This window comes from Macrotis lagotis, chromosome 2 (assembly GCF_037893015.1).
Source record: "Macrotis lagotis isolate mMagLag1 chromosome 2, bilby.v1.9.chrom.fasta, whole genome shotgun sequence".
In the NCBI taxonomy this organism is placed as follows: Eukaryota; Metazoa; Chordata; class Mammalia; order Peramelemorphia; family Peramelidae; genus Macrotis; species Macrotis lagotis.
Window position 1 is genome coordinate 143,447,203 of NC_133659.1, and position 26,854 is coordinate 143,474,056.

General features: G+C 33.5%; 1 protein-coding gene across 1 annotated transcript; it reads left to right on the forward strand.

Moving 5' to 3' along the window:
- Positions 1–22,151: 22,151 nt before the first annotated feature.
- Positions 22,152–22,564, forward strand: LOC141511196 (dynein light chain 1, cytoplasmic-like). Its single transcript, XM_074220447.1, has one exon. It carries the CDS (start codon positions 22,164–22,166, stop codon positions 22,431–22,433), a length of 270 nt encoding a protein of 89 aa, XP_074076548.1. The 5' UTR covers positions 22,152–22,163; the 3' UTR covers positions 22,434–22,564.
- Positions 22,565–26,854: the final 4,290 nt, after the last annotated feature.

A 26,854-nucleotide genomic window follows, 5' to 3' on the forward strand; every position in this document is an offset into this window, starting at 1 on the left:
CATTAGACAAGGTGCTCAGCTTTTGCCAGCATAGCAAAATTAATCTGGGTCAATAGATAATGAAATATTAGTATAAAATTAACACCCCTGTTTTTTATCAGGATTTTTTTGACTCAAACATAGTGATGTCATTTTAGATCTCTTAAATGGAGAGATAAGCCACAACTACATGTATATCCCTTAAATCTAATCTCTTCAGTCATATTCCACATAATAAGTATCCTAAGAGACATAAAGTTCTGAAGAATTAGAAGTGTTATATCTTCCTATTTTTAGGGTTGTATATAATTTGATAGTCTTGATCAACATTTGTTTTGTTTTCTCCGTCCCCTTTTCATTTACCTTTTTTTTTGCAACTCTTGAGTTGTGTATTTGATTATTGAATTTTCTGTTCATTTCTGGTGTTTGTTTCAGGAAATTCTGGAAATCCTCAATTTAGTTGAAAAACTATCTTTTTCCTTGACAGTATATTCTGCATGTTGCAGTAGTGCATTCTGGGATGTAATCCCTGGTCCTTTGCTCTCTGATACATGGTATTCTAATTCTTATCCTTCAGTGTTGAGACTTATAGGTCCTGTGTGAATCTGATTAGGTTTCCTTTGTATTTGATGTATTTTCTTTTTGCTGCTTGCTATATTCTCTCCTTTATTTGAGAGTTCTGGAATTTGGCTATTACAGTCTTTAGAATTTTTTCCTGGGGGTCTCTTTCTTGAAGGATTCTGTGGATTGTTTCAATGATGATATTGTTATCTTGTCCTAGTAGATTTAGACAATTTTCTTATACTTTTTGCATGATGTTTTCCAGGTTCTTTTTTTTTGATCTAGGCTTTCTGGTAATTCGATGATTTTTAGGTTTTCTCTTCTGTATCTATTTCCCAGATAATTTGTTTTCCCTCAAAGGTACTTTATATTTTCTTCAATTTTTTAAAAGACTTTTTGTTATATTTAATGGAATCTTGTAGTCCCATAGATTCATTGGTTTATATTTACTCAATTATAGGTTTTAGGGTTTTATTTCCTTCAAATACCTTTTGTGTTTACTTTTGAAAAGTATTGAACTCTCTGGTCAATTTTTCATAATTTTCTTGTCTGACTCATTTTTTTTCATCTCTCTTCTTCCTCTCTTCTTTGGTTCTTAAATTCTTTATCAAACTGTTTGATAAGCTTTTGTATTTTAGTACAATTTATAGTCTATTTTGAGACTTCCTCCATGAGTAATTTTTCACTAATTTCTTCTTCAGACATGGCATTATTGTCACCTTTGTCTATATAGTAGTTTTTTATAGTGAGCACATTTTTAGTATTTTTTTAATTTTTAAAGATTTTATTTCAGTTTTGAATTTTACAATTTTTCTCCCAATCTTATTCCCTGCCCCCATCACCCACAGAAAGCAATCTGTCAGTCTTTATTTTGTTTCCATGTTGTACATTGATCCAAATTGAGTGTGATAGAGAGAAATCACATCATTAAAGACGAAAGAAAAAGCATAAGAGATAACAAGATCAGACAATAAGATATCTGTTTTTTTCTAAATTAAAGGGAATAGTCCTTGAAATTTGTTCAAACTCCATGGCTCTTTATCTGGATACAGATGGTATTCTCCATTGCAGACAGTCAAAAATTGTCACTGGTTATTGCACTGATGGATCGAGCAAGTTCATCAAGGTTGAACATCAGCACCATGTTGCTGATAGGGTGTACAGTGTTTTTCTGGTTCTGCTCATCTCACTCAGCATCAGGTCATGCAAATCCCTCCAGGCTTCACTGAATTCCTGTCCCTCCTTGTATCTAAAAGAACAATAGTGTTCCATGACAGACATACACTACAGTTTGCTAAGCCATTCCCCAGTTGAAGGACATTTACTTGATTTCCAATTGTTTGCCACCACAAACAGGGATGCTATGAATATTTTTGTACAAGTGATGTTTTTACCCTTTTTCATCATTTCTTCAGGGTTTAGACCCAGTTGTGGCATTGCTAGATCAAAGGATATGCTCATTTTTTGCTGTCCTTTTGGCAAAGTTCCAATTTTCTTTCCAGAAAGGTTGGATGAGTTCACAGCTCCAACAACAGTGTAATAGTGTCCCAGATTTCCCACAACCCTTCCAACAATGATCATTATGTTTTCTGGTCATATCGATCAGTCTGAGAGGTGTGAGGTTGTATTTTTGCATTTCACTAATAATGATTTAGAGCAATTTTTAGTATGGCTATGGATTGCTTTGATCTCATCTGTAAATTGCCTTTGCATATCCTTTGACCATTTGTAAATTGGGGAATGTTTTTTTTCTTTTAAAAATATGATTCACTTTTCAGTATATTTTAGAAATGAGTCCTTTGTCAGAATCATTAGTTGTAAAGATTGTTTCCCAATTTACTACATTTCTTTTGATCCTGGCTACAGTAATTTTATCTGTGCAAAAGCTTTTTAATTTAATGTAATCAAAATCATCTATTTTATTTTTAGTGATATTCTCCATCTCTTACTTAGTCATAAACTACTCCCCTTTCCATAGATCTGACAGGTAAACTAGTGCTTAATCTTATAATTTGCTTATAGTATTTTTTTTATGTCTAAATTCTGTAAGCATTTGGATCTTATCTTTGTAAAGGGTTTGAGGTGTTGGTCTAATCTAAGTTTCTTCCATACTAACTTCCAAATTTCCCAGCAGTTTATATCAAAGAGAGTGTTTTTACCCCAATAGATGGACTCTTTGAGTTTATCAAACAGCAGATTATTATAATCATCTTCTGCTTTGCATCTAGTCTATTCCACTGGTCCACCACTCTATTTCTTAGCCAATACCAAGCAGTTTTGATGACTGATGCTTTATAATATAATTTTAAATCAGGTAGGGCTAAGCCCCCTTCTTTTGTACTTTTTTATTAAATTCCTGGAAATTCTTGATTTTTATTTCTCCATATAAATTTACTTACAATTTTTTCTAACTCATTAATTTTTTTTTTAGAATTTTGTTTAGGGCACTAAACAGGTAGTTTACCTTTGGTAGAATTGTCATTTTTATTATGTTAGCTCTACCTGTCCATGAGCAGTTGATATTTGACCAGTTATTTAAATCTGACTTTGTATGAGAATTGTTTTATAATTGTTTTCAAAAAGTTTCTGAGTCTATCTTGGCAAATAGGCTCCCAGGTATCTTATATTGTCTGAGGTTACTTTGAATGGGATTTCTCTTTCTAGCTCTTCTTGCCATAACTTGCTAGACATATATAGAATAGTTGAGGATTTATGAGGTTTTATTTTATAACCTGCAACTTTGCTAAAATTGCTAATTGTTTCCAGTAGGTTTTTAGATGATTTCTTGGGATTCTCTAGGTAGACCATCATGACATCTGCAAAGAGTGAGAGTTTTGTCTCTTCCTTCCCAATTCTAATTCCTTCAATTTCTTTTTCTTCTCTAATTGCTGAAGCTAACATTTCTAATACAATATTGAATAGTAGTGGTGATAATGGGCACCCTTGTTTCACCCCTGATCTTATTTGAAATGAATGCCTCTAGCCTCTCCCCCATTGAATATAAGGTCTGTTGATGGTTTCAAGTAGATACTGCTCATTATTTTAAGGAACAATCTATTTATTACTACACTTTCTAGTGTTTTTAGTAGGAATGGATGCTGTATTTTGTCAAAAGCTTTTTCACCATCTATTGATACAGTCCTAATAATTTCTGATAGGTTTGTTGTTGATATAATTGAGTATACTAAGTTTTCCTAATATTGAACCAATCCTGCATTCCTGGGATAAATCCTACTTGATCATAATGTATTATCCCAGTGATAACTTGTAATCATTTTCCTAAGATTTTTGTTTTAGATTTTTGCATCTATATTAATTAGGGAGATAGGTCTATAATTTTTTTTTCTCTGTCTTAACTCTTCCTGGTTTAGGTATCAGCACAATATCTCTTTCATAGAAAAAGTTAGGAAGAGTTCCAACTTTCCCTATCTTTCCAAAGGGTTTATATAGAATTGGAACCAATTGTTCCCTAAATGTTTGGTAGAATTCACTTGTGAATCCATCAAGCCCTGGAGATTTTTTCTTAGGGAGTTTAATGATGGCTTGTTGAATTTTTTTCCTGATATAGGGTCATTTAGGTATTTAATCTGCTCTTCATTTAACCTGGGCAACCTGTAAATATTCATTCATTTCACTTACATTTTCAAATTTATTGGCATAGAGTTGGGCAAAATAATTTAGAATTATTAGCACATTGGTGGGGAGTTCACCTATTTTATTTATGATACTAGAAATTTGGTTTTCCTCTATCTTTTTTTAATCAAATTGACCAGAGTTTTATCAATTTTATTGTTTTTTTCTTAAAACTGACTTTTTTGGGTTTATTTATTAATTCAATAGTTTTTGTTTCCAGTTATATTAATTTCTCCTTTAATTTTTAGAATTTCAAATTTTTTATTTAATCGGGGATTATTAATTTGTTATTTCTCTAATTTTTTTACTTGCATGCTTAGTTCATTGATTTTGTCTTTCTCTAATTTATTCATGTAAGCATTTAAAGATATATATTATATCCCCTGAGAGCTGCTTTAAGTGAATCCCATAGGTTTTGGTATGTTGTTTCATTATTGCCATTATCTAGAATAAAATGGTTAATTGTTTATATAATTTATTTTTTGGGTCACTCATTCTTCAAAATGAGGTTATTCAGGTTCCAATTCGTTCTGGGTCTATATCTGCTTGGCACACATTGCATATGACTTTTATTGCATTGTGATCTCTGAAAGATGTATTCAGTATTTCTAGCTTTCTGCAGTTGATCATTAGGTTTTTTATGTCCCAGTACATGGTCAATTTTTGTATACGTTCTATGTACTGCAGAGAAAAAGGTATATTACTTTGTATCCCCATTTAATTTCCTCCATAATTCTACCATGTCTAGTTTTTCTAACAATGTATTTACCACCTTAACTTCTTTCTTGTTTATTTTGTCATTGGATGTATCTGGATCTGAGAGTGGGAGGTTGAGGTCTCCCACTAGTAGAGTTTTACTGTCTATGTCTTCCTGTATTTCTTTCAGCTTCTCCTCTAAGAATTTGGATGCTATGCCATTGGGTGCATATATATTAAGTACTGAAATAACTTTATTGTCTATGGTATATTTTAGGAGGATAAAGTTTCCTTCCTTATCTCTTTTAAGGCTATCTATTTTTACAGCTGCTTTCTCTGAGATAAGGATTTATACCCCTGCTTTTTCCACTTCAGTTGAAGCAAAATATATTTTGCTCCAACCTTTAACCTTTACTCTATATTTCTCTCTCTGCTTCAAATGAGTTTCTTGTAAGTAGCATATTGTAGCATTCTAGTTTTTAATCCACTCTGTTATTCTCTTATGTCTTAAGGGAGAGTTCATCCCATTCACATTCAAAGTTATGATAACTAAATTTTTATTGCCCTCCATGCTATCTTTCCTCTGTTTGTATTTCCCCTTAGCCCCCTTATCTGTATTCTCCAGTATTTTCTTTCTGAATATCACCTCCCTTCAGTGTGTTTGCCCTCCTATATCACCCCCTCCCCTTTCTTTCCCTTTTCCTTTTTTCCCTTTTCCCTTCCCTTCCTTTTGTTAGTTCCTCTTTTTATCCACACTAGCCCTCCCTTTCTATGTCCCCCTCCCCTTTTCCCTTTTTAATACTTGAAAGGTTACATGTTTTTTAAGTTAACTAAGTATGTGTAAGTTTGCTTTAAGCCAGGTTTTATAAGAAGATGCAGGTGTTTCTCATCTCCTCCCTTCTTCCCCTCTATTACCATAGGTATTTTGTACGTCTTAGTGTAATGAGATTTACCAAATTCAATCCACTCCTACTCCCATCTCCTTCCTGTCCCCCCGTTTTAGAGAGGTAGTGTTTGTTAGATCATTCTATCTGCATCATAGAAAATTCTGAGTATCCATTACTTCTAACTACATACATTCTGTCTAATAGAGTTAAAATGCTTGAGAATTATTAGAGTCTTTCTCCCTAGTGGGTTTAAAGCCAGTTACATCCCATTGGATAGCAGTCTCATGGATAGGTCATGAATGTCCATCACTTCTGGAAGGGTATATTCTCTCTGTTAGAGTTACAATTCTCAAGATTTGTGAGAATCTTTTCCCCTATACTGGAATATAGCCAGTTTCAAATTATTGGACAGCAGCTTATTTTTTCCTTTTACCAGTCCCCCTCCCCCTTTTTTAGCTTTTCATGTGTCTCTTCAACCTCCTGTTTGATGTGCAAATTTTCTATTTAGCTCTGGTCTTTTCATCAAGAATTTTTGGAATTCTTCCATTTTGTTAAATGTCCATCTTTTTCCCTGGAAGAGAAGGCTCAGCTTTGCTGGATAGTGGATTCTTGGCTGCATTCCAAGCTCCCTTGCTCTTTGAAATATCTCCAGGCCCTTTGATCCCCTAATGTTGATGCAACCAGGTCCTGCATAATCTTTACTGTGGCTCCTTAATATTTAAATTGTTTCTTCCTGGCTGCTTGCAGGATTTTCTCTTTTATCTGATAGTTCTGGAATTTGGCCTCAACATTTCTTGGTGTTTTCATTTTAGGATCTTATTCTGGAGGGGATCTATGTATTCTTTCAATGACTACTTTGCCCTCTGGTTCCGTGATATCAGGGCAATTTTCCATCACTAGATCCTTTAATATTAAGTCCAGGCCTTTTTTTTCCTCTTCAATGTTTTCAGGAAGGCCTATAATTCTCAGGTTGCCCCTCTTAGACCTATTCTGGAGGTCAGTAGTTTTGGTGATGAGGTATTTTACATTTTCTTCTATTTTTTTCTATTTTTTGATTTGGTTTAACTGGCTCTTGCTATCTTATGAACTCAATAGTTTCTACAGACTCCATTCTTCTTTTTAGGGAGAAGTTTTCTTCATTAACCATTTGCTACTCCTTTTCCAATTGGTCAATTCTACTTGTGAGAGAGATTTCTATTTGATCAATTGAGGTTTTGAGAGAATTATTTTCTTTTTTGCATTTACCCAATTGAGGATCTGAGAGATTTATTCTCATTTTGTATTTGTCAAATGGTATTTTTTAGGATTTGTTTTCTTGTTGCAAGGTATTAATTGTCTCTCCCAAATTTTCCACTTGATTTTTAAACTCCTTCCTTATTTCTTCAAAGAAGTCTTTCTTTGCTGAAGACCAGATCATATTCTCCTCAGAGGTTCTAAGACTCTCTGAGTTATGGTCTTTTCCTTCCTTAAATTTTTCGATGGATCCACCCTTTTGCTGACCATTCTTCATTTTGCTAAGACCTTGAGTTGGGGAGCAGCCGGTTCTCAGGATCTTGGGATCACTAGAAGCTTTACTCCCTCAGTGCCTATTTCTCTGGCTGGCAGTAGGAGGTGCTGGTTCCTTTCTCTGGAGTGTCTTTGACCTCGATTGAGGCCTTGTCCCTTAGCCTGAAGGGAGAGATTGAAGCTTTTGAATCGTTTTGCCTTCAATCAATGGTGGGCTTTACCCTGGGCTGAGGTCATTCCTCTCCCTCTTGTCAACTGGGTTGGTTCTTCTGCTCACATACCTGTGCCTGAGGCAGAAGTAATCTGCTATTGTTTGTTCTAGGAAGAGGCCTCAGCCACAATGAAGGCATGGACTCAGAGTTCCTCAGACCTGAGGAGACTAGGGATGGTGTCCACAGCTCTCCTGCACCGGAACTCTCCCCCCAGCCCTGTCGGCAAGCTCCAGAGCATGAACGCCAACACCAGTGCCTCTGCTCCCTAGTTGACTTAAGTCCCCATTGTCTAATCCTACTGCTGATCCAGCAAGCCATTCCTCCGGCCCTCAGACTCCCCAGTTCCAATTCAGCAGCTAATATGGCTGTTCCAGGCCTGTTCTACCCTCTGTGCCCATACTGACCCGCCTGGATTCACCCAGGGCTGCTGCAGGACACAAATCTGAGGTACATGTTCTTTCTCCTGGCTTTTTTTTTCTGGGTTTTGTGGGTCAGATTTCTGTTAAGAGTTTTATTTCCTATGATAGATGGGGAAAGATCAGGAGACTTTAGAACTGTGCCTGTCTTTGCTCTACCATCTTGGCCAGAAGGAACTCTTTTAGTTTTTCTGCTCATCTTTATTGTTTTAGCTCTGCTCCTGTTGTATAAGAAGAATACAACCCAGCTTTTTTTTCTAGTGCTGGGTTCTGATCCCTGGCTTGTTGGTGGCGAACATGTTGCCTATGCAGTCCAGGCCTTGCTGTTTTGAGATTTGTCTAATGTTTTTATGCCCAGGTCATGATTTAACAGAGATTTATGCCACACCAGTCTTGTCTTTTGCTCAGTGATCCCAGGGTTCAGACTTTTTTTGGGGGTTGGGACTAGCTAAAAACCTCCTCCTGGGTTTACTGCCCTTTTCCCCCCCAAGAGACAGACCTTCACTGAAGATCCTCCATGTTGTCTACAACTGAAAACTTCTTTGAAGCTTGTCTTTTTCTTGGTAACTTGAATGTTGGAATAGAGGCTTCATTTATCTTTTTAAAATTTTTTTATTTATTAATTTCATCCATTTTTACATGTATATTTCCAAGTTACACAGTTTCCCTCCACCTTCCCTTCCTACCTGCCTCTCCTCAGTTGGGAACAGTCAGGTTAGCATTTTACATACATGTTTTGTTAGTAATTTTGGGCAGGAGGAATTAGGTTAAGGGAAAGTGATCCATAAGAGATAATTTTGATTAAGTATTCATCAGATTCAGTAGGGATGTATTTTTTTCTGTGTGTTTCATTTTGTTTTGGTTTTCTTCCTTCCATTGGGGACAATAAAGTCCGTAATCTGTCAAATATGGTTGTCCTAGCTCTCTGGACTGCTGAGAGGAGTTGCTTCCATCAAGGTTGTTCATCTCATAGTATTGATTTGTGAATTGTTCTCTTGGCTCTATCCAGCTTCATTTTTCATTGGTAGGGAAAAACTCATGGAGTATGATAGCTTCATGCTGCCATATTGGCTCTGCCTGGTAAGTCCATGAAGCAAGTTTGTAAGAAAACAAGACATTTACCAATTGATAAATGGGTTAAAAATATGAAGGGGCAGTTTTCTAATGAAGAATTTAAAATTGTCTATAGTAATATGAAAAAAAATATCTGTGTTATTGTTGATTAAAGAAATGAAAATTTAAGCAGTTCTGAGGTAGCACTTCACATCTATCAGATTTACTAAAATGACAAAAAAAATGGAAAATGATCAATTTTGGAGGGAATTTTGGAAAACTGAGACAGTAATGTAATCCTAAATGGAGTTGTGAAGTAATTGGCAACTCTCCCCAAAGGGCAATAAACTGTGCATGCCTTTTGTTCCAACAGCACCACCACTAGATCTGAATCCCCAAAAGACTATGAAATGGGGGAAAGTCTCAAGTGAACAAAAATATTTATAGTAATAAGTTTTGTAGTAGCAAAGAATTAGTAAATGAAGGCATACCCATCACCTGCAGAATGGTTGAATAAATTGTATTATAGGAATGTGATGGTTTTCTATTGTTCCAATAAAAATAATAAAATCATGAACCCATGGAGCTTCAAAAATCCTGGAAAGGTTTGCATAAACTGATGCTGAATGAATTGAGCTGGTTTAGTAAAGCATTATACATACTAACCAACATTATGTGATGATCAGCTGTGATGGATTTAGTTTCTCTTAGCCATTCAGTGATCAAGGACAATAAATACAAAAGACTTTTTTAAAAAAAATTCTATCCATTTCCAGAAGAAAAATCATAGAATCTGAATGTAAAACAAAGCATTCTATTTTCTCTCTTTTTTTAAATTTGCTTTTATTTGGATTATTATTATTTTTCCTTATCTTTTCCATTTAGTTTTTTTACATGTTTAATATGGAAATACACTCAACATGATTGTGCATGTTTAGCTTTTATCAGGTTACTCCCTGCCATGCAAAGAGGGAAAAGGAAGAGAGGGAGATAAAAATGTGTAATTCAAAAGCTTACAACAAAATTAATGTTGAAGACTATTTTTTGCATGTAATTAAATAATAAAATCACATTAAAAATCCAAAACAAAACAAAATAACACAATTGAGGTAGGCAATTGAAAGTATATTGACTAAAGCAAATACATCAGTAAAAAACCCTATCTTACATTGACTTCTCAACTTCACAAAACAATGTCCAATGCAATAAGAGGAAAAACAGAAAAAAATGAAAGTGATGTTCCAATGTTACCTATTTCCCACATCTATTCCTCTTTGATTATATAGACTTCTACCTGTGTGTCTCCAATTTCTCCCTCCTTCCAAGTATATTCTTATTTGATTAATTTTCCATTTTTTTAATATCACCAAAAAATATCAGAATCACTTCCAGGGTCTCTGTCTAATTAGATTCCCTGAATAATAACTGATGAGGATAGAGTTCTTAGGGATACATATATTCCCTCTCCATATTACAATGAAAAATATTTTATATTTGATAAATACTTTATTATTTTTCATTCGTTTCAGGCCTACTTATATGTTTCAATTCCTTGATTTGTATTTCAAGGTTCTCACTCAACTCTGTTCATTTTGTAAGAAAGGCAGCAATCTGGATGTAGTTTCATAAATGTTAGGTAAAGGTTGATCATTCTACTCTCTGTCCTTTCAGTATTACAAAATTAATAGAATTTCAATTTTTACTTCTATTTGGAAAGAACTTTAATGTTCCTATATTGATGGGTATTGTTTCATGCATAACTACTTCTCACATAACTTTCTTATAATGCCCATAGTTTATCTCCATTGTGATAACATTTTTCTTCTAACAGTATAATTTATGAGATTCCCTCCTATCTCTCTTTCTCCCCCCCCACCACTGCTTTAGAGATTAATTCAGTCTTCAAGAAGTGATATGTTGCATGACTGTCTGCTTGGTCCATTAAATACCTTTAACAAGATAAAGATCCAGGTGGTATACTCATCACTTTTGTAGACAACATGAGACAACTAGGAAAGTTCACTAATAAATTTAATGTAAATTCAGGATTGTATAATCTATTGACAGTCTTGAAAGAGAGTCAAAATTTTGAAGATGAAATATAGTAGAGATTAATCTGAAACTTTTCAAATGGGAAAGGATCAACTATTCCAGTTTGAGATGAGGAAAGCTGTATTTTATAGCACTTATATGCAAAAGACTAAGGAGTTTTAATTAATTGTGAGTTCAATATAGACTTTCATTAGAATTTACTTATCTAGAAGTTTCATGTAATTTTAGAAAAAAATGACTTTCAGAACAAGGAAGGTGACAACCCTCATCCTATATAATTTAGAATATACTATAATACTATCATCATATTATCATCACTATCATTTTCATCACCATCATTATCATCATCTTCAGTGTCTGAAATTTGCATCTCTAAGGACTACAAAACATCTTACAAATATCTCATTTGATGATCACAATAATCCTAGATATAATGTATCATTATTAAGCCCATTACCTATCTATCTATCTATCTATCTATCTATCTATCTATCTATCTATCCACACATACATATGTATGTAAACACTTATCTGAGTTTATTTGTATGTGTGTGTGTGTGTGTGTGTGTGTGTGTGTGTGTGTGTATACACACTTTTATAAACTGAAAAATGGACACTAAGTGACTTGCACAATGTCAAAAATCTACTTGGTATCTAAGGAAGGATTGGAGTTTTCCTGGTTCCTGGTCCAACCATGGACTTTTATTACTCAAAATGCCTTGGTTTAAATCTCTCAACAGATCCTCTGGCATGTTAACTATCACCTCTATACCTTAATCTCCTGAAAGGTTATGATAAAATTAGTCCTTTGTTCTCATAGATGACAACAATATCAGAGAGGTGATACCATGACGTGCAAAGAAATTGGATTTGAGTGAGGGGATGCTGTGGTAAGTCACAAACCTCACTTTATCATCCAGAATATCTGGGTCCATTGGCCATTATGATGACTGGATATGGTGCTGTATAGGAGGCAGTCAGGGTTATGTGATTTGCCCAAGTTGACACAGCTAGGAAGAGTCAAATGTCTGAGGCCAGACTTTAACTCAAGATCTCAGGACAACAGGGCTAGGGTTCTATCTTCTACACCACCCAGATGCATCTTTCTCAAAAGTAAAGCAAAATGGTTAGACAAGATGACCTTTAACTTTTATTCTTTGTCAAAAACAATTATGATCATTTCTGGGACAGGGTTATACTTATTTAAATCAAGCAGCACAGTCCTTGTATCAGTATAATTCACTTTGCATTTCAGCCAGCATGACCTGTTTAGAATGTATTGACTTCTCAACATTGTCCTTTGCCTCTTGAAATTCTTTTCCTCAAGACTCTAAAATAACAGCTCTTACATGAATTCATTCTCACCCAACATGAGAAGTAAGTAATTTTTACTTCTTAAATTTTCAGGATTTCTTTGAATTTCTCAGTTCCTTTTATCTTCTGTCACTTATTGGTAATTAATTTTCATATCCAAGCAATTAGATTTTTAATTACTTTAAGGTAAAATTATCCTCTAACATCATTTATTACCAGTACTGGGCATAATATCTTTCACTCAAAATATGTTTAATGAATGTTTTTCTTTGTTTGTTTTTTGTCTATCTTTTAATTTGAACTGATAATTAAGTGAGTTTTACTGACTGTGGCATGGTTAGTCATGGTTAGCCCAAGAACTACTAGAATCTAATTCACTTTCAAGTGAAAAGAGAATGTATGGGTACTTAGGCAATACAATATAATCATAATATGTAAAGTTAGGGAAAAAGTATACTTTATCTTGTATAATGTCTTACCTTTATAAAAAACTGAGACTCAGAAAAGTTACATGATTTATTTAACATTTTACAGTATTAAGGTCAGAGTGAGGATTTTAACCCAAATTCTCGGACTCCAAATCCAAAGCACTGGAATGGAAACTGGCATTGGATCAATATATCCAATGTTTGGTGCTAGCTATTACATCCAAATTGTTTTGTAAAATTTCTATTCCACAGCAGCTAGGTGGCATATTGTATAGAGCACCAATCCTGGAATCAGGAGGACCTGAGTTCAAATCCAGTATCAGACACTTAAAAATTGCCTAGCTGTGTAACCATTGGCAAGTCACTTAACCTTATTGCCTTAAATAAAATTCAAAATATAAATAAAATTTCCACTTCTTCTTTCCCATAATAGCATGAATCATTTGACCCCAAATTATCTCATTGTATCAATCCTCTGCTTTGTTTTCAGAGGACATTTATATTTACAAATTAGGACAAGTAGAGTTTTTCACAGCAACTCTTTGAAATAATTTAGACTATAACTTCCTTTCTGTATGACCATCTATCATCCATCTATATGTAGATTGATCTTTCTATTGGTATTTTCCTATGAGTATATGTACATATGTGACACATTACAGAACATGTATGATATATTTCTATTTCTGTACCTCTGTCTCCATAAATCTATATACATATTTAGAAATATATAAGCTAAAACAAAATCCTTCACTTTTCCAAAATTTTCTTTTCTTTCTTTTTTCCTAACATTAAGTATTTAGGAAAGGTTTTTTTTGAAGTAGTAAATAGAAATAAGTGGTTTTGAAAACTACCCCCAGGTGGTGAAGGAATGGTCACCATTAATCAGTCGGCAACTGAAGTGTTGACTCTTAAAACAGGATGAGTCATATGGGGATTGCCTCTAAGAGAAAATTACAGACCACTTATTTTAGCAATTTCTGATTCACTGCATTTGAGTTAAGTAGCCAGGCCCAAATGATGAGAAACAGCTAGCTATTCCCACTCTACCCCCACAGGTGGTAGTTGAAATGCTCTATTTCAATATTCTCTTGAAAAGTCTAATTCTAACCTTCTTGCATCCTAAAATGGAAATCTATGATAACCAAGACTCCATTTTTAGAATCACTTATGCACAAAGAAAGGGGAAAGGAGAAGGGAGAAACACTTTGAGTTTAGGTTTTTCTTATTGATCTTAGCTGAGAAGGAAAAATGACAGTTGCAGCTTTGATAGAAAACTAATTAATGTGCAAGTGAAGAAACTGTACAAGATTTAGTTATACAGGTTTTAAATATGTCACTATAAGAATCTAAGAATGTGGATGGATTGCTCACCACTATAAACTTACTTGCTCCTATCACTGTCATAATGAAAATAAATATTAAAGAAAAATTTAACTGAATTTACTTAAGTATGATATTAGTAATATTGATACATAGTACAAATGTGTAGACAAATATATAACTTCCTTTTCTTCCTATTCCTCTACACAAAATTATTTTGTCAGATATTCCTATTTCGATTACTTACACCACAAAAGCAACACATGAACAAAGGAAAAGGACTTTTAAGTTTGGTTAAAATTGTCTCAGTTTTTTTAAATAGTCATAATGTTTAATCAAGGACTTGGAAATATTTTAAGCAAATTAGTGTTGTAACTGAAGAAATGTTTGTTTTATGGACCTTAAGTTTTTCTTTTAGTATTCTTTACCATTTGGCAGGTAATTTATGTTAAGGAACTAATACTCATTCATTTTCTATATATAAAGAAAACCTTGTTTTTGTTTGTGTATTTGGCTTTGTTTGGTTCTTGATAGCTTCTACATGGAATAGTACTATTCTTTGAATCTATCACTTTCTTCTCTTCCAGAATTGTTTGCATTTTGTTCTTATTGCTATTTAAATAGTTTTCACTATTAAGGGAACATTAGAGACTGCAGGTAGACTATTTTTGGTGATGCTAGATTATAAAACCCTCTTCTCAATATCCTTGAGTATAATAATGGCTAGAAGTATGTACTGAAATTATAACCTTGCCTCATTTAGGTAATATATGCATATTACATGTATGTATACATAAATAAATACAATATATATATATAATCACCTTTGCTATACATATTTAAATAAAAACTGATTGTAACAGAAGATAAGAGATGAATTTAAAAATTAAATCATTTAATTTAGGATGTAATATTTTCATTGTAAATTTTAGAGTTGCTCTCAGAAAAGTAACTGTTCCTGAGGAAGGAAGGAATTTTAAATATTCATTTTAACTTCCATTACTGAACTACTGTTAATATTTTCTATCTATGACCTTTACTGATTCTTCTAATTTTTAGTTCTTTCTCACTCTTGAAATGTTTTAGTATGTGATTTGTATTTTCTTTTCTGTGAAAATGTTGTCTTTTGTCCCATCCCATTCCTAATAAAATGTAAGTTCCTTGAGGAAAAGGAATACTTCTTCTTTTCTCTTTGTTTTGTTACTCTAAAACAAAATGCCTTTCACTTTGTAAATTATACATGCATATATATATATATATATACATATATATATATGTATATATATATATATATATATATATATACTATATAATTGGATTTAATTGAATCACAAACTTTAAATGTAGAATATATATCTTGGGTGATTTAAATTGAACTAAATTAATACTTTATTTCAAATTTGTTAATTGAGCCATATTAATAAAGAGAAGTGCAAGGTAAGTAAATTATCTAAGTGTTGAATTTAATTTGAGAGGATATTTTCTTCTTTTGTGGATCAGAATCATCTATAATATCATAAATATTTTTCAAGGGCAACTGAGACAAACAGCACATATACACATAAGCACACCCCCCCCCCCCTCACAAATACACATACATATAGAACAAAAAAAAATAATTATTCAGCCAAAATAACTATCAGACTCTGTAACTTTATTAGATTGGTCCATTGACATATAATCCAGATAAATCCACAACCATTGCTAGGCTTACATTTGACAACTTTATAGTTTAGTGTATAAAATTTAATGCAGCTTACATTCTTTTGACATAACTTCAATAATCCTAGATGCCTTCATATCACAATGAAGTCTCAAAAGAGAATTTTAGTGGAACATACATCATAAGATAAATATTGAGAGAAGTGTAATGCAATGAATCATGATCAGTATATAAAAGTATCGTAGTAGATTTTTCATGTCAATCATATTCATGTCAACCACATTAAAGCCTACCACAAATCTTTCTACCTGCTAATGTTTCATTTTTCTTTTTGAAATTCTGAAGACAATGAAGTAGTATGTTCTGATATTTCCATATTAAATAACAAGATTGAAATATTTGTTAATGTTTCATTATTATAATCCCTGAACCCTACTCATTAAACAAGATTTATTTAATAAATTGCAGTTATTTCCCAAAAGTATTTGCTGATATTGTATATCACTTTGTCTATTTTTTCAGTCAAAATAATATAAATAAATATTTAAATATTTGCTTTGTGCTTGATTCAAATAACATTGTCAACAACCTCTATGTTTAGACACACATGTATACTCACTGTAAAAATACACACCCAAATATTGTCATGACAATTTACTTTTGCATAAGTCAAAATACACACAAAAAGGAGACATCAAATCTGGTTACTCTTTATCATATTCTATATCATATTGCTAGCTATACTGAATTAACTGTAATAAATACAAAAACACATAAACAATAATTTATAATATTTGATTCTCAGGAATTTCACAACCCAAAGTCTCATTTTTACAAATTTTTAAAAACTGCAATTAATAATTTCTCCTCAATTCTGAATACTTAATCTTAACATTTAGTTCTCTCAACATGCCTCTTTTAAGGAATGTCACACACACACACACACACACACACACACAAACACACACAAAAGAATTTGGAATTGCATTGTAAATACAATTTTCTACTCCTCCTCCTCCTCATGCTACCATTAATAACTATTTATAGTAGTAACAATGATATAATAATAATGTATGCAGTTAAAAATAATAATAATAATATTAATAGGAAAATAACTGAGCATGGAATCAAGAAGATCTGCATTTAAATGATGTTCCCTATATTTATTGGTTTTCCAGAAATGAGCAGATCACTTAGTTTCAGTTTCTACTTTGTAAAAATGGATAATACCTCTTCCCTCAGGGGGCTTTTTTTGGGGAACTAATAAAATAATATACCTCTCAAACATCACTCCAACTCTAAATTTGTGAACCTATAGGTAATGCTTTATGTAATGAAAGTGTTCCAGAAATGATTTCATTATAATGATCATTATTAAGTGTTGCAGAAATGATTTCATTATGATGATAATTATTAATGTTAATATTTATTTTATGTTTCTGCATATATATATATATATATATATATATATATATAATATTGTTCATCCATTTTCAGCAACACATCTTAAGATCATTGCAGGCAAAAATTGTTTGATTTTTGTCATATCTTTAGTGTGTAAGATAGTACCTTGTATCCAGAAGGCATCTAATAAATTCTTTGAATTTAATAACCAAGAAGAATTAGTGAACGAGGAGTGTGAAATAAGGCTTAATTTCCAAATCTGAATGTCTCTTTTGCACATTTCTTATCCAATTCAATCACCAAAGATAAACATTGAAAGTAATTATTTTTTTCTTCAGAAAATATAAAGACATCTGGTTAATTCTAACTTTATTCCTTTTGGTTCAATTCGAATGATTGCTGCACGATAATCCAAAATGCACATTTTTTGTGGACACTTGAAAAATATCAATATCAACAATAAAAGAGAAACAGTTCTGTTCTAAACCTAGCTTTTTGTTTAGAATAATAATATCATGACCTAAAACAACAATGCTGACAGAAGCTTATCTAAATCACTCTTCCCTCTTTACTGTGTAGGGTGACTTCTTTGAGTTACCCTTCAATTATCCACTGTATTAAATGTCAATCAATAAAATAAAATTATTCTATTTTTTCCTCATCTATTACAATTAATATCATATAGTTTTTCAACTTGTTCAACAATTTATTTGAAGCAGCTTTTGAATTAAAACACACACACACACACACACACACACACACACACACACACACACACATATATATCAAAGAAAATAAAGGAAAGAAAAAATAATTTTGTTGACATTGTGAACACAACAGTGAGGAAATTCTTTTTACCTATGAATATTGGCAACTTGACCTGCCAAAGGCCACACAGCCAGTATATATAAAAGGTGAAATTTAAACCCATGTTTTTTAGCAATATTATATAGCTCACTGAAATATTAAAATTGTAACTTTCAAAGTAACTTTTGATGAATATATTATTTTATCAATTTCTAATTTTATTTTCACTATTCCATTCCAGATGTTTCTAATTTTTTCTTTTTGTCCTCAATTAGGTATCAAATGATGATGATGTTTCTCCTTCATTTTCAAAGAAGAACATTGCAACAGGGAGGTGATGCTATAACAAGCACATGAATTAGATTTGTGTAAGGGAGTGTTGTGCTAAATCAGCAGTCGCACTTTCTCTTCATGAGCCATATGTGTCAGAATGACTGGAGATATCTCTGGATGTGAGGCAGACAGAGTTAAGTGAATTTCCTCATGTCCTCCTGATGGCAGGGCCAGTGCTTTATCCACCATGGCATTTTGTCAAATATTTCTCAGTTGTATCATTTCAAAACCTAGTTGACATGCTAGTATTTTTTATTTTTCAAATAATTTCATATAATAGATTTATTTAGTAAATAAATTATCCAGTAGTAAGAGCGTATTAAGTGAATACTGTATGCTGTTAACATTTGTCATGGTTGGGACTACAGATCTGAAGTATTAAACAATTCCTACTCACAAGGATCTCATATGCAATGACAATGCAATTATTCAAAGACTTGTATAGAAAAATATTAAGTACATGCATACTCATGCAATTTGTTGTTTATGTCTTGCTGGAATTTTCATTTTCCTTTCTTAAATTTTCTATTATTTGGCAACTCTATCTGCTTTTAAGGTTTAATAAGGTCTTCTTTGATTATAGATTTCTATCCTTAGTTCATCTCCAAGTTTCCAATTTGTATTGCTAAGTACTTACTGAACATCTTCATCTGAAATTTCCACTAATCTCTAAAGTTAAAACACCTTTAATATAAAGTCTATTCTACCTAAATTTTGTGGATGACCCTACTATTCTCCTAACCACCAAAGTTTGAAACCCAAGAGTGATTGTTGAGTCCTCCCTCTGTCTTGTCTTCCACTTCCTGGTATCTCATTCAGGTCATTCTAATTCATAATATCTCATGTCTTTCCCTTTCTTTAGACTTTCACTGTCAATTTAAGTCATACTGTTATCAGTTCTCAACTTGCACTACTATATTTTTAAAGTTTTTCCAATTATCAATTCTTCTTCCTCCAATCCAAATAACACAATGGTATTAAGTTGGTATTCCTGTTACACAGGTAATATCATGGCAACCCACTGTATCAAAATGTTAAATGACACAGAATAGGTTATTCAATTATGTCCATTCCACTTTTTAATGGAATATTATTTAACATTAAGGGCTCTCAACAATGTCATTTCATGTTATATTTCCAGAACTGTGTCATTTTACTGCCTATGTAGGTGATTGAACAATCCCATTTCCTGGGAAAGAATGTGCTACCTCTCTATGTGCTCAATAATGTAAGGAATTGAAAATGACATGGACAAAGCATATTAAACCATAATTTAACAGTGAGTATTTTTAAACAAATGAGCAAGATTTGGAAAGCCTATAAATTTTGTCTAATTATGACTGCTAGGAGGGAAAATAGCAGTGCCAGTAGCTTTTTAATACTTGGTGCAATGCCAGAACAATAATAAGTAATTTACAAAGATTTGATAAAATTAATAAATACTTATTCAGTGAAAGACTTTCTCAGCAGCTGTAGTCATGATTTTGTCACATAGAAATAAAAGCCACAGAGGAGGCACCTTTCTAGAGAATCAGCTAAGGGGGTAGTTCAGATCAGACAAGAGACAGTGTAACAGTTGAGCAGTGAAAGTCAACTGTAACAGAAAGACTCTCCTAACCATTATGAGTATAATGATGAGAAGCTGGATCCAGGGCTGGTTCATTGATTTGCTTAGGAAGTGATCTTTGGGAAAAAACATTGTGTTTGATTGAGTAAATCTAGCTTACAGTATTTCTGGGACACAGTGAATTTATTTCTTTATTGTCCCTTACCTACCCACCCCTAATGCTTCCTAAATAGTAGCTATCATTTAGCCTTTCTGGAGTTTTCTACTCCTTACTTTGTGGTTTATATTTTAATAATGATTTTTGTCTTCATAAAGATAAACTAATTTTATTTTGTTCTTATTGGAGATTTCCCATGATGAATGGAGTTAAAGGGGAAAATACTAATGCTAACAATTTTTTTTTCAGAGTGGGCTACTCCAGTGGACAATAGCAAAAATAAATTCTTCCTTAGTCTGGGTCACTCAGAATATGAAATTAAATGAATGTGCAGCACAATTGGTTCACTATAACCCTGGGAGGTATGTGTTTTTATTACCACTATTTTTCAGTAGAGAAACCTGTGGCAGATAGTTTTTAAATGGTTTTCCCATGATCATTCTTTGAGTTAATTCAAACACTCTTTTCTGTCCTAGAACTGTGAGGAAGGTCCCTGCTCACCTGTAAACTTCAAGTTATCCCTTACAGGACACTTGAACCCTTTCAGGACTGTATCCCCGTTGTAAATATAGGCAAAGCAACAGAGTCCTGCCTCAATACAGGCAAAGGGCACTGGTCCTTCTGAACAGTTGTTTGACTTTCTTACTATTTGTATACTGAGTGCTCTGGAAAAGGCAACTTTTGCTATTGGTTCAGTATTTGAAAGTTGAAAGTTTTCAAATTTGTCTTCCTGGATAGCAATTCAGTACTCTTTCCATTGTGCCTCATAACTGCTTAACTATGAACTCATAATTGTCATTAAATACATTTAGCTAATTTTATACATATCTGGTTCCCCATTACATTATATTTTGTTTAATTAATAATGTAATTATATACATTTTCAGTTCAGTTATCAAAAATAATCTTTACTCTTAGAATTTAATTTTGGAGAAGGCAGACTCAAAATGACTACGTAAAGACAGAGACAAACCTGAATTCTCCCCCATACATCTTGAAATATCTTAAGGTAATGACTCTAAACAAATTTTAAAGTGACAGAATTCACAAAAAGACAGAATAAAACAATTTTCCAGGCCATTACAACTGGAAAAATCAGTTGAACCAGAGTGAGAGAGAAATGTACACTGGTACAGACCCAGAGCCAGCAAACCAGAAGCATACTTTGGAAAATATTGAACCAATAGCAACAGAGAGAGCTCAGTACACAGATAGTAAGAAAGTCAAACAACTGGTCAGAAGGACCAGTGCTTCTTTGCCTGTACTGAGGCAGCACTCTATTACTTTGCCCATATTTAGATCAAGGATACAGTCCTGCAAGGGTTCAAGCTCCCTGTAAAGGACAGCTTGAAGTTACAAGGGAGCAGGGACCCTCCTCACAGTTCTAGGGCAGAAAAGAGTAAAGTATCTCACAGACCAGAGAAAATGACAGGAAAATGGTAAACACACCTTCCTTAGATTAAATCACCTTGAAAAAATGAAAAACTTCTAGGTCCCTAGAAGTATCTTTGAAAACAGATTCAACCTCTCCACCCTAGAAAGAGTTCTATTTTAACAAAGAATTAAAAATAAAATAATAGGGTGCATAAATGTGCAGAGAAAAATAGTTGACCATAGAAAGTTACCATGGAGATAAATAATTTAACAAAAATCATCGAAGACAGTAAAATCTTAGTTCCTGTATCCAAAATCTCCAAGAAAATTATTAATTGGTCTCAAGTCATGGAAGTGCTCAAAAATAATTTTGAAAATCAAGTAAGGGAGGTGGAGGTTTAAATGGGAATAGAAATGAGAGTAATGAAAATCATGAAAACTGAGACAGCATTTTAATAAAAGAAATACAAAATACTTAAGAAAATAATACCTTAAAATATGATTAGGTGAAATGATAAAAGAGGCACAACTAGATAATGAGGAGACAAATGCCTTAAAAAAGTGGAATTTGTCAAATGGGGAAAAAACTCAAAAATTCACCAAAGAAAATTATTTCTTAAAAAATAGAATTGTAGGGGGCGGGGCCGGCCTCTAGGCTGCGGCTGACGTGGGGAGGCTCAGATGCCCAGCAGCTTAGGCAGCGAGAGCACCTGCCTGGTCAGATGGAGTGCCTGATCTACCGCCGCCCCCTCCCGCCGGGACCCATCGCAGCTGCCAGCGCCCCGACCCGTGGTAACCATGTGTGACCGCAAGGCCGTGATCAAAAATGCAGACATGTCAGAGGAGATGCAGCACGACTCCGTGGAGTGTGCCACCCAGGCACTGGAGAAGTATAACATAGGGAAGGACATAGCAGCCCATATCAAGAAGGAGTTTGACAAGAAGTATAACCCAACCTGGCACTTCATTGTGGGTAGGAACTTTGGCAGCTACATGACGCACGAGACAAAGCACTTCATCAATTTCTACCTGGGCCAGGTCGCCATCCTCCTGTTCAAGTCTGGTTAGAGAATGGCCTGTGCCTCCTGCCCCGAGAGCCATCTAAATCACAAGGACGGCAGCCTAAATTCCAAATACCAGAGACTGAACTATCTTCAGCATTGCCATGGGAACACCTCGAGCTTTAAGCCTTTATTGTGTTGTTGCTGTAGTACAGGGCATCCTATGTACTAGTTTGTTGTAGTTATAAAACAATTAGTAAAACACAGTCAAAAACTGGAATTGAGCAATTAGGTGCTTATGAAAAACCAATAAACACTAAAAATGAAGCCAAATGAGAGAAAAATATTACAATGTATATTATCTCATTGGGAAATAATAACTGTCTTGAAAAGTAGATTTAGGAAAACTCATTCATAAATTATTGGACTACTTGATAGCAAGGATTTAAAAAAAATGCTTTGATTTCTCTTACCAGAAGAAGTTAACAAGGAAAAATGCTCTGATATTCTAGGACAAAAGAATAACACCAAAATTGAAAGAATCCATTGATCACCTTCTAAAAGAAATCTCAAAATATAGAAAAGTTCCAAAAATATTTTAACCAAACTTCAGAGCTACCAGGTCAAGAAGAAAATATTACAAGAAGCAAGAAAGAAACAATTCAAGTTTCAGGGAGTCAAAGTCAGGATAAAACATGATTTAGCAGCTTCTACATGAAAGAATTTTTTTTTTTGAATAAGATAGTCTGGAAAGCAAAAACTTAGATCATAATCAAGAATCATCAAAACTGAGCACAATTTTTCATAGGAAAATGAATATTCAAGGAAACTTTTCTGATGAAAAGACAAGAGTTGAACAAAGAATTTAATCTTCAAATATGAGACGCAAGTGAAACATAAAAAAGTTAATAGCAAAGGAAATTTAAAGCATTTAATAAAATTAAAATTTTTACATTTTCTATATTGAAAGATGATACTAATAAGATAAGAACTTTCTCATTATTAGGGCAGGTAGAAGGAATACATGTAGACAAAGAGAAACACATATATGAGTTGAATATGAAGGGATGATATCTAAGAAAAGTAAATAAAGGGATGTCAGAGGAATCTACTGGGAGAAAGAAAAAGGAAGAGGTAGAATGGATATAAATTATGTTACATAAAAGGAGGAAGACAAATCTACAGTGGAGGGGCAGAGGGAGATTGTGAGTAGAAATGAAGGAACCTTACTCAAATTAAAATTGGTTCCAAGAAGAAAAACAATACTGCATTGAGTAAAGAAATTTCTCTTATCTTACAGTAAAGTATGAGTAAAAGGGACAAGAGAAGGGAGACAGGGTCATAGAAATTAGTGTAGTTTGAGTGAGGGAAGCTCATGTGAAAAGAAAAACACTTTTTTAAAAAATATATGAATAGACAATTTTATTTAATTATTATTGCCTATTTATGTTAGACAATATTCTTCTACTTTTCCTTCACACACAAGGAAGCTGTAATGTTTGGATTTTTTTGTTTGTTTTGTATTGTTTCATCATCTGGATATGAATAGCATTGTCCATAACAGGTCCCCCAGAGTTATCCTAACTCTCTGAACTACTGAGAGATGCTGCATCCATCAAAGTCGATCAACTCACAATGTTTTTGCTAATGTGTACAATATTCTCTTGTTTTTGTTCCCTTTGCTCAGCATTAATTCATGTAAGTCTTTCCATTTTATGCTAGAGTTTGATGATTTCTTATAGAGCAATACTACTCCAAAGCATACCTTTCTCCATAACTTGTTCATGCACAATTGATGGGCATGCCTTCTATAACCAATTATTTGCCACTAACAAAAGAGTTGCTAAAAATGTTTTTGAACTTGTGTGACTTGTCCCATTATTTATGATTTCTTCTGCATATAGGTATAGTATTGGTATTGCTGGATCAAAAGGTGTGATAGGTTTTATTGCTCTTTGGGAATAGTTCCATATTGTTCTCCAGAATGTTTGGAATAGTTCAACAAACCACCAACAATTCTACTATAACTTATCCAACACTGATCATTTTCCCATTGTGTCATCTTACCAAATCTGATAAGTGTGAAATTGCAAGTCATAATTGTTTTAATTTGTATTTTTCTAATATTGATTTGGAGCATTTTTTATATGATTATAGAGAGTTTTCATTTCTTCATTTGAAAACTACCTGTTGATATCATTTGACCTTTTGTCAATTGGGGAATGACTTGCAACCTTATGAATTTGATTCAATTCTATACATATTTTAGCAATGAGAACTTTATCAGAACCCCTATCTCTAAAAAAAATTGTTTACCAAGTTTCTATTTTCATTCCAATCTTGGAAGTATTGGTTTTATTAATGAAAAACTTTTTAAATTTATTATGGTAGCAATCTTCCATTTTGCTATTTATAAAGTACTCTATAACTTGTTTGGTCAAAAATTTCTCACCTTTCTATAGATCCCAAAAAATAGAATAGATAATTCACCTGGTAACTGGTTTACAATATTTCCCTGAATGCTTAAATTCAAAACCCATTTTGACTTTATTTTAGTATAGGGTATGAGAGGTGAATCTCTAATTAGTTTTTATAAGACTTTCTTTTTTATTAATATTTTATTTATTTTCCAATTATATAAAATAGTAGTTTCTACCTAACATTTTTGTAAGGGTATGAATTTTACAATTCCCCCCCCCCCCTCTTTTCCCTCCCCCCTCCTTTCCATCCTCACCCAAGCTATACATTGATTGAAACTGAATGTGTTATAAGAATAAACATAAGAGCACCAGTTCTGGAGTCAGGAGTACCTGGGTTCAAATCCAGTCTCAGACACTTAAGAATTACCTAGCTGTGTAGCCTTGGGCAAGCCACTTAACCCTGTTTGCCTTGCAAAAAAAACCCTAAAAAACGAATAAACATAAGAGTAAACATAAACAACCCCGCCCCACCAAGAAGATGAGAAACCTCAAGAATAGTGAAAGAGAGAGAAAAAAATTCCTTCTTTCTGTGTTCAGATTCCAAAGGCTCTGTCTCTGGGGTGAGTTGTTTTCTTTATCATAAGTCCACCAGAGAAACTGCTTCAATATTTGTCCCACAGTTGCTTTACTAACTATACCTCAACTCTATTCCTCCCCATTTTCCTTTATTATATTCTCTATCTCTCTCCTTTCATCCTGGCCCTGTCCAAAATTGTGTTGTATCTGAGTACTCTCTCCCTCAATCTTCCCTCTCTTCTATCACCTATTCCCCCCTTCCCTCCCCCATTCCTCCTTATCCCATCCCTTTCTTCTCCTTTCTCTCTAGGGTAAGATAGATTACCTATTAAGTGTGTTTGTTATTTCCTCTCTGAGCCATTTCTGATGAGAATGAAGTTTCACTCACTCCCCCTTGCATTCTGCCTTTCCTCACCATTGAAAAAGCTTTTTCCTTGCCTCTTATGTGAAATTTCTTAGCTTCTTCATCATTTCCTTTCCCCTCTTCCCAGTATTTTCCTTTATCACCCATTGACTCCATCTTTTTACTAAATTATACCATTATATTCTACTCCTTCCTATGTCCTGTCTATATATGCTCCAACAGATCTTATAAATGAGAAAGCTCATATAAGTTATCAATACAGTCTTCCCATGCAGGAATATAAACAGTTCAACATCGTTATGTTCCTCATATATAGTCCTTCTCTTCCACCCCCTCTATGTTTCACCAGAGTACTGTAGATGGAGATAAAACTTTCTGTTCAGTTGTTGTTTCAATAAGAAAGTTTGAAAGTCCCCTGCTTCATTGAAATTCCATCTTTTTCCCTGAAAGAGGATGTTCAGTTTTGCTGGGTAGTTCATTCTCGGGTGTAAACCAAGAATTTTGCCTTCCAGTATATCATATTCCAATCCCTATGAGCCCTTAATACAGATGCTGCCAGATCCTATGTAATGCTGACTATGGAGGCTTGGTAGTTGAATTGTTTGTTTCTGGCAGATTTTAGAATTTTCTCTTTGATTTGGGAGTTTGGGAATTTGGCTATAATATTCCTGGAAGTTTTTCTTTTGGGATCTCTTTCAGAGGTGACTGGTGAATTCCCTCAATTTCTATGTTACTCTCAGCTTCTAGGATCTCAAGGCAATTTTGCTGCATTATTTCTTTAAAAATGACATCTAGGCTCTTTTCCTGATCATGGCTTTCAGAAAGCCCAATAATTTTTAAATTATTTCTTCTGGATCTGTTTTTGAGGTCAGTTGTTTTCCAATAAGATATTTCACATTTGCTTCTATTTTGTTTTTCTTTTTTTAAGAGTTTTATTTCTTCCTAATTCTTTCAAAGTCATCAGCTTCCTTTAGTTCCATTCTGCATTTGAAGGAGTTATTTTCTTCAGAGTTTTTTAATCTCATTTTCCAGCTGGCCATTTCTGCTTCTTAAGGCATTCTTCTCATTTGCCTTTTGTTTTGCTTTTGCTATTAGTCCTAAACTGGTTTTAACATATTATATTCTTCA

Bases quoted from the DNA above. Each gene is read 5' to 3' on its own strand.
- LOC141511196 (XM_074220447.1), top strand. From the start codon at position 22,164: ATGTGTGACCGCAAGGCCGTGATCAAAAATGCAGACATGTCAGAGGAG.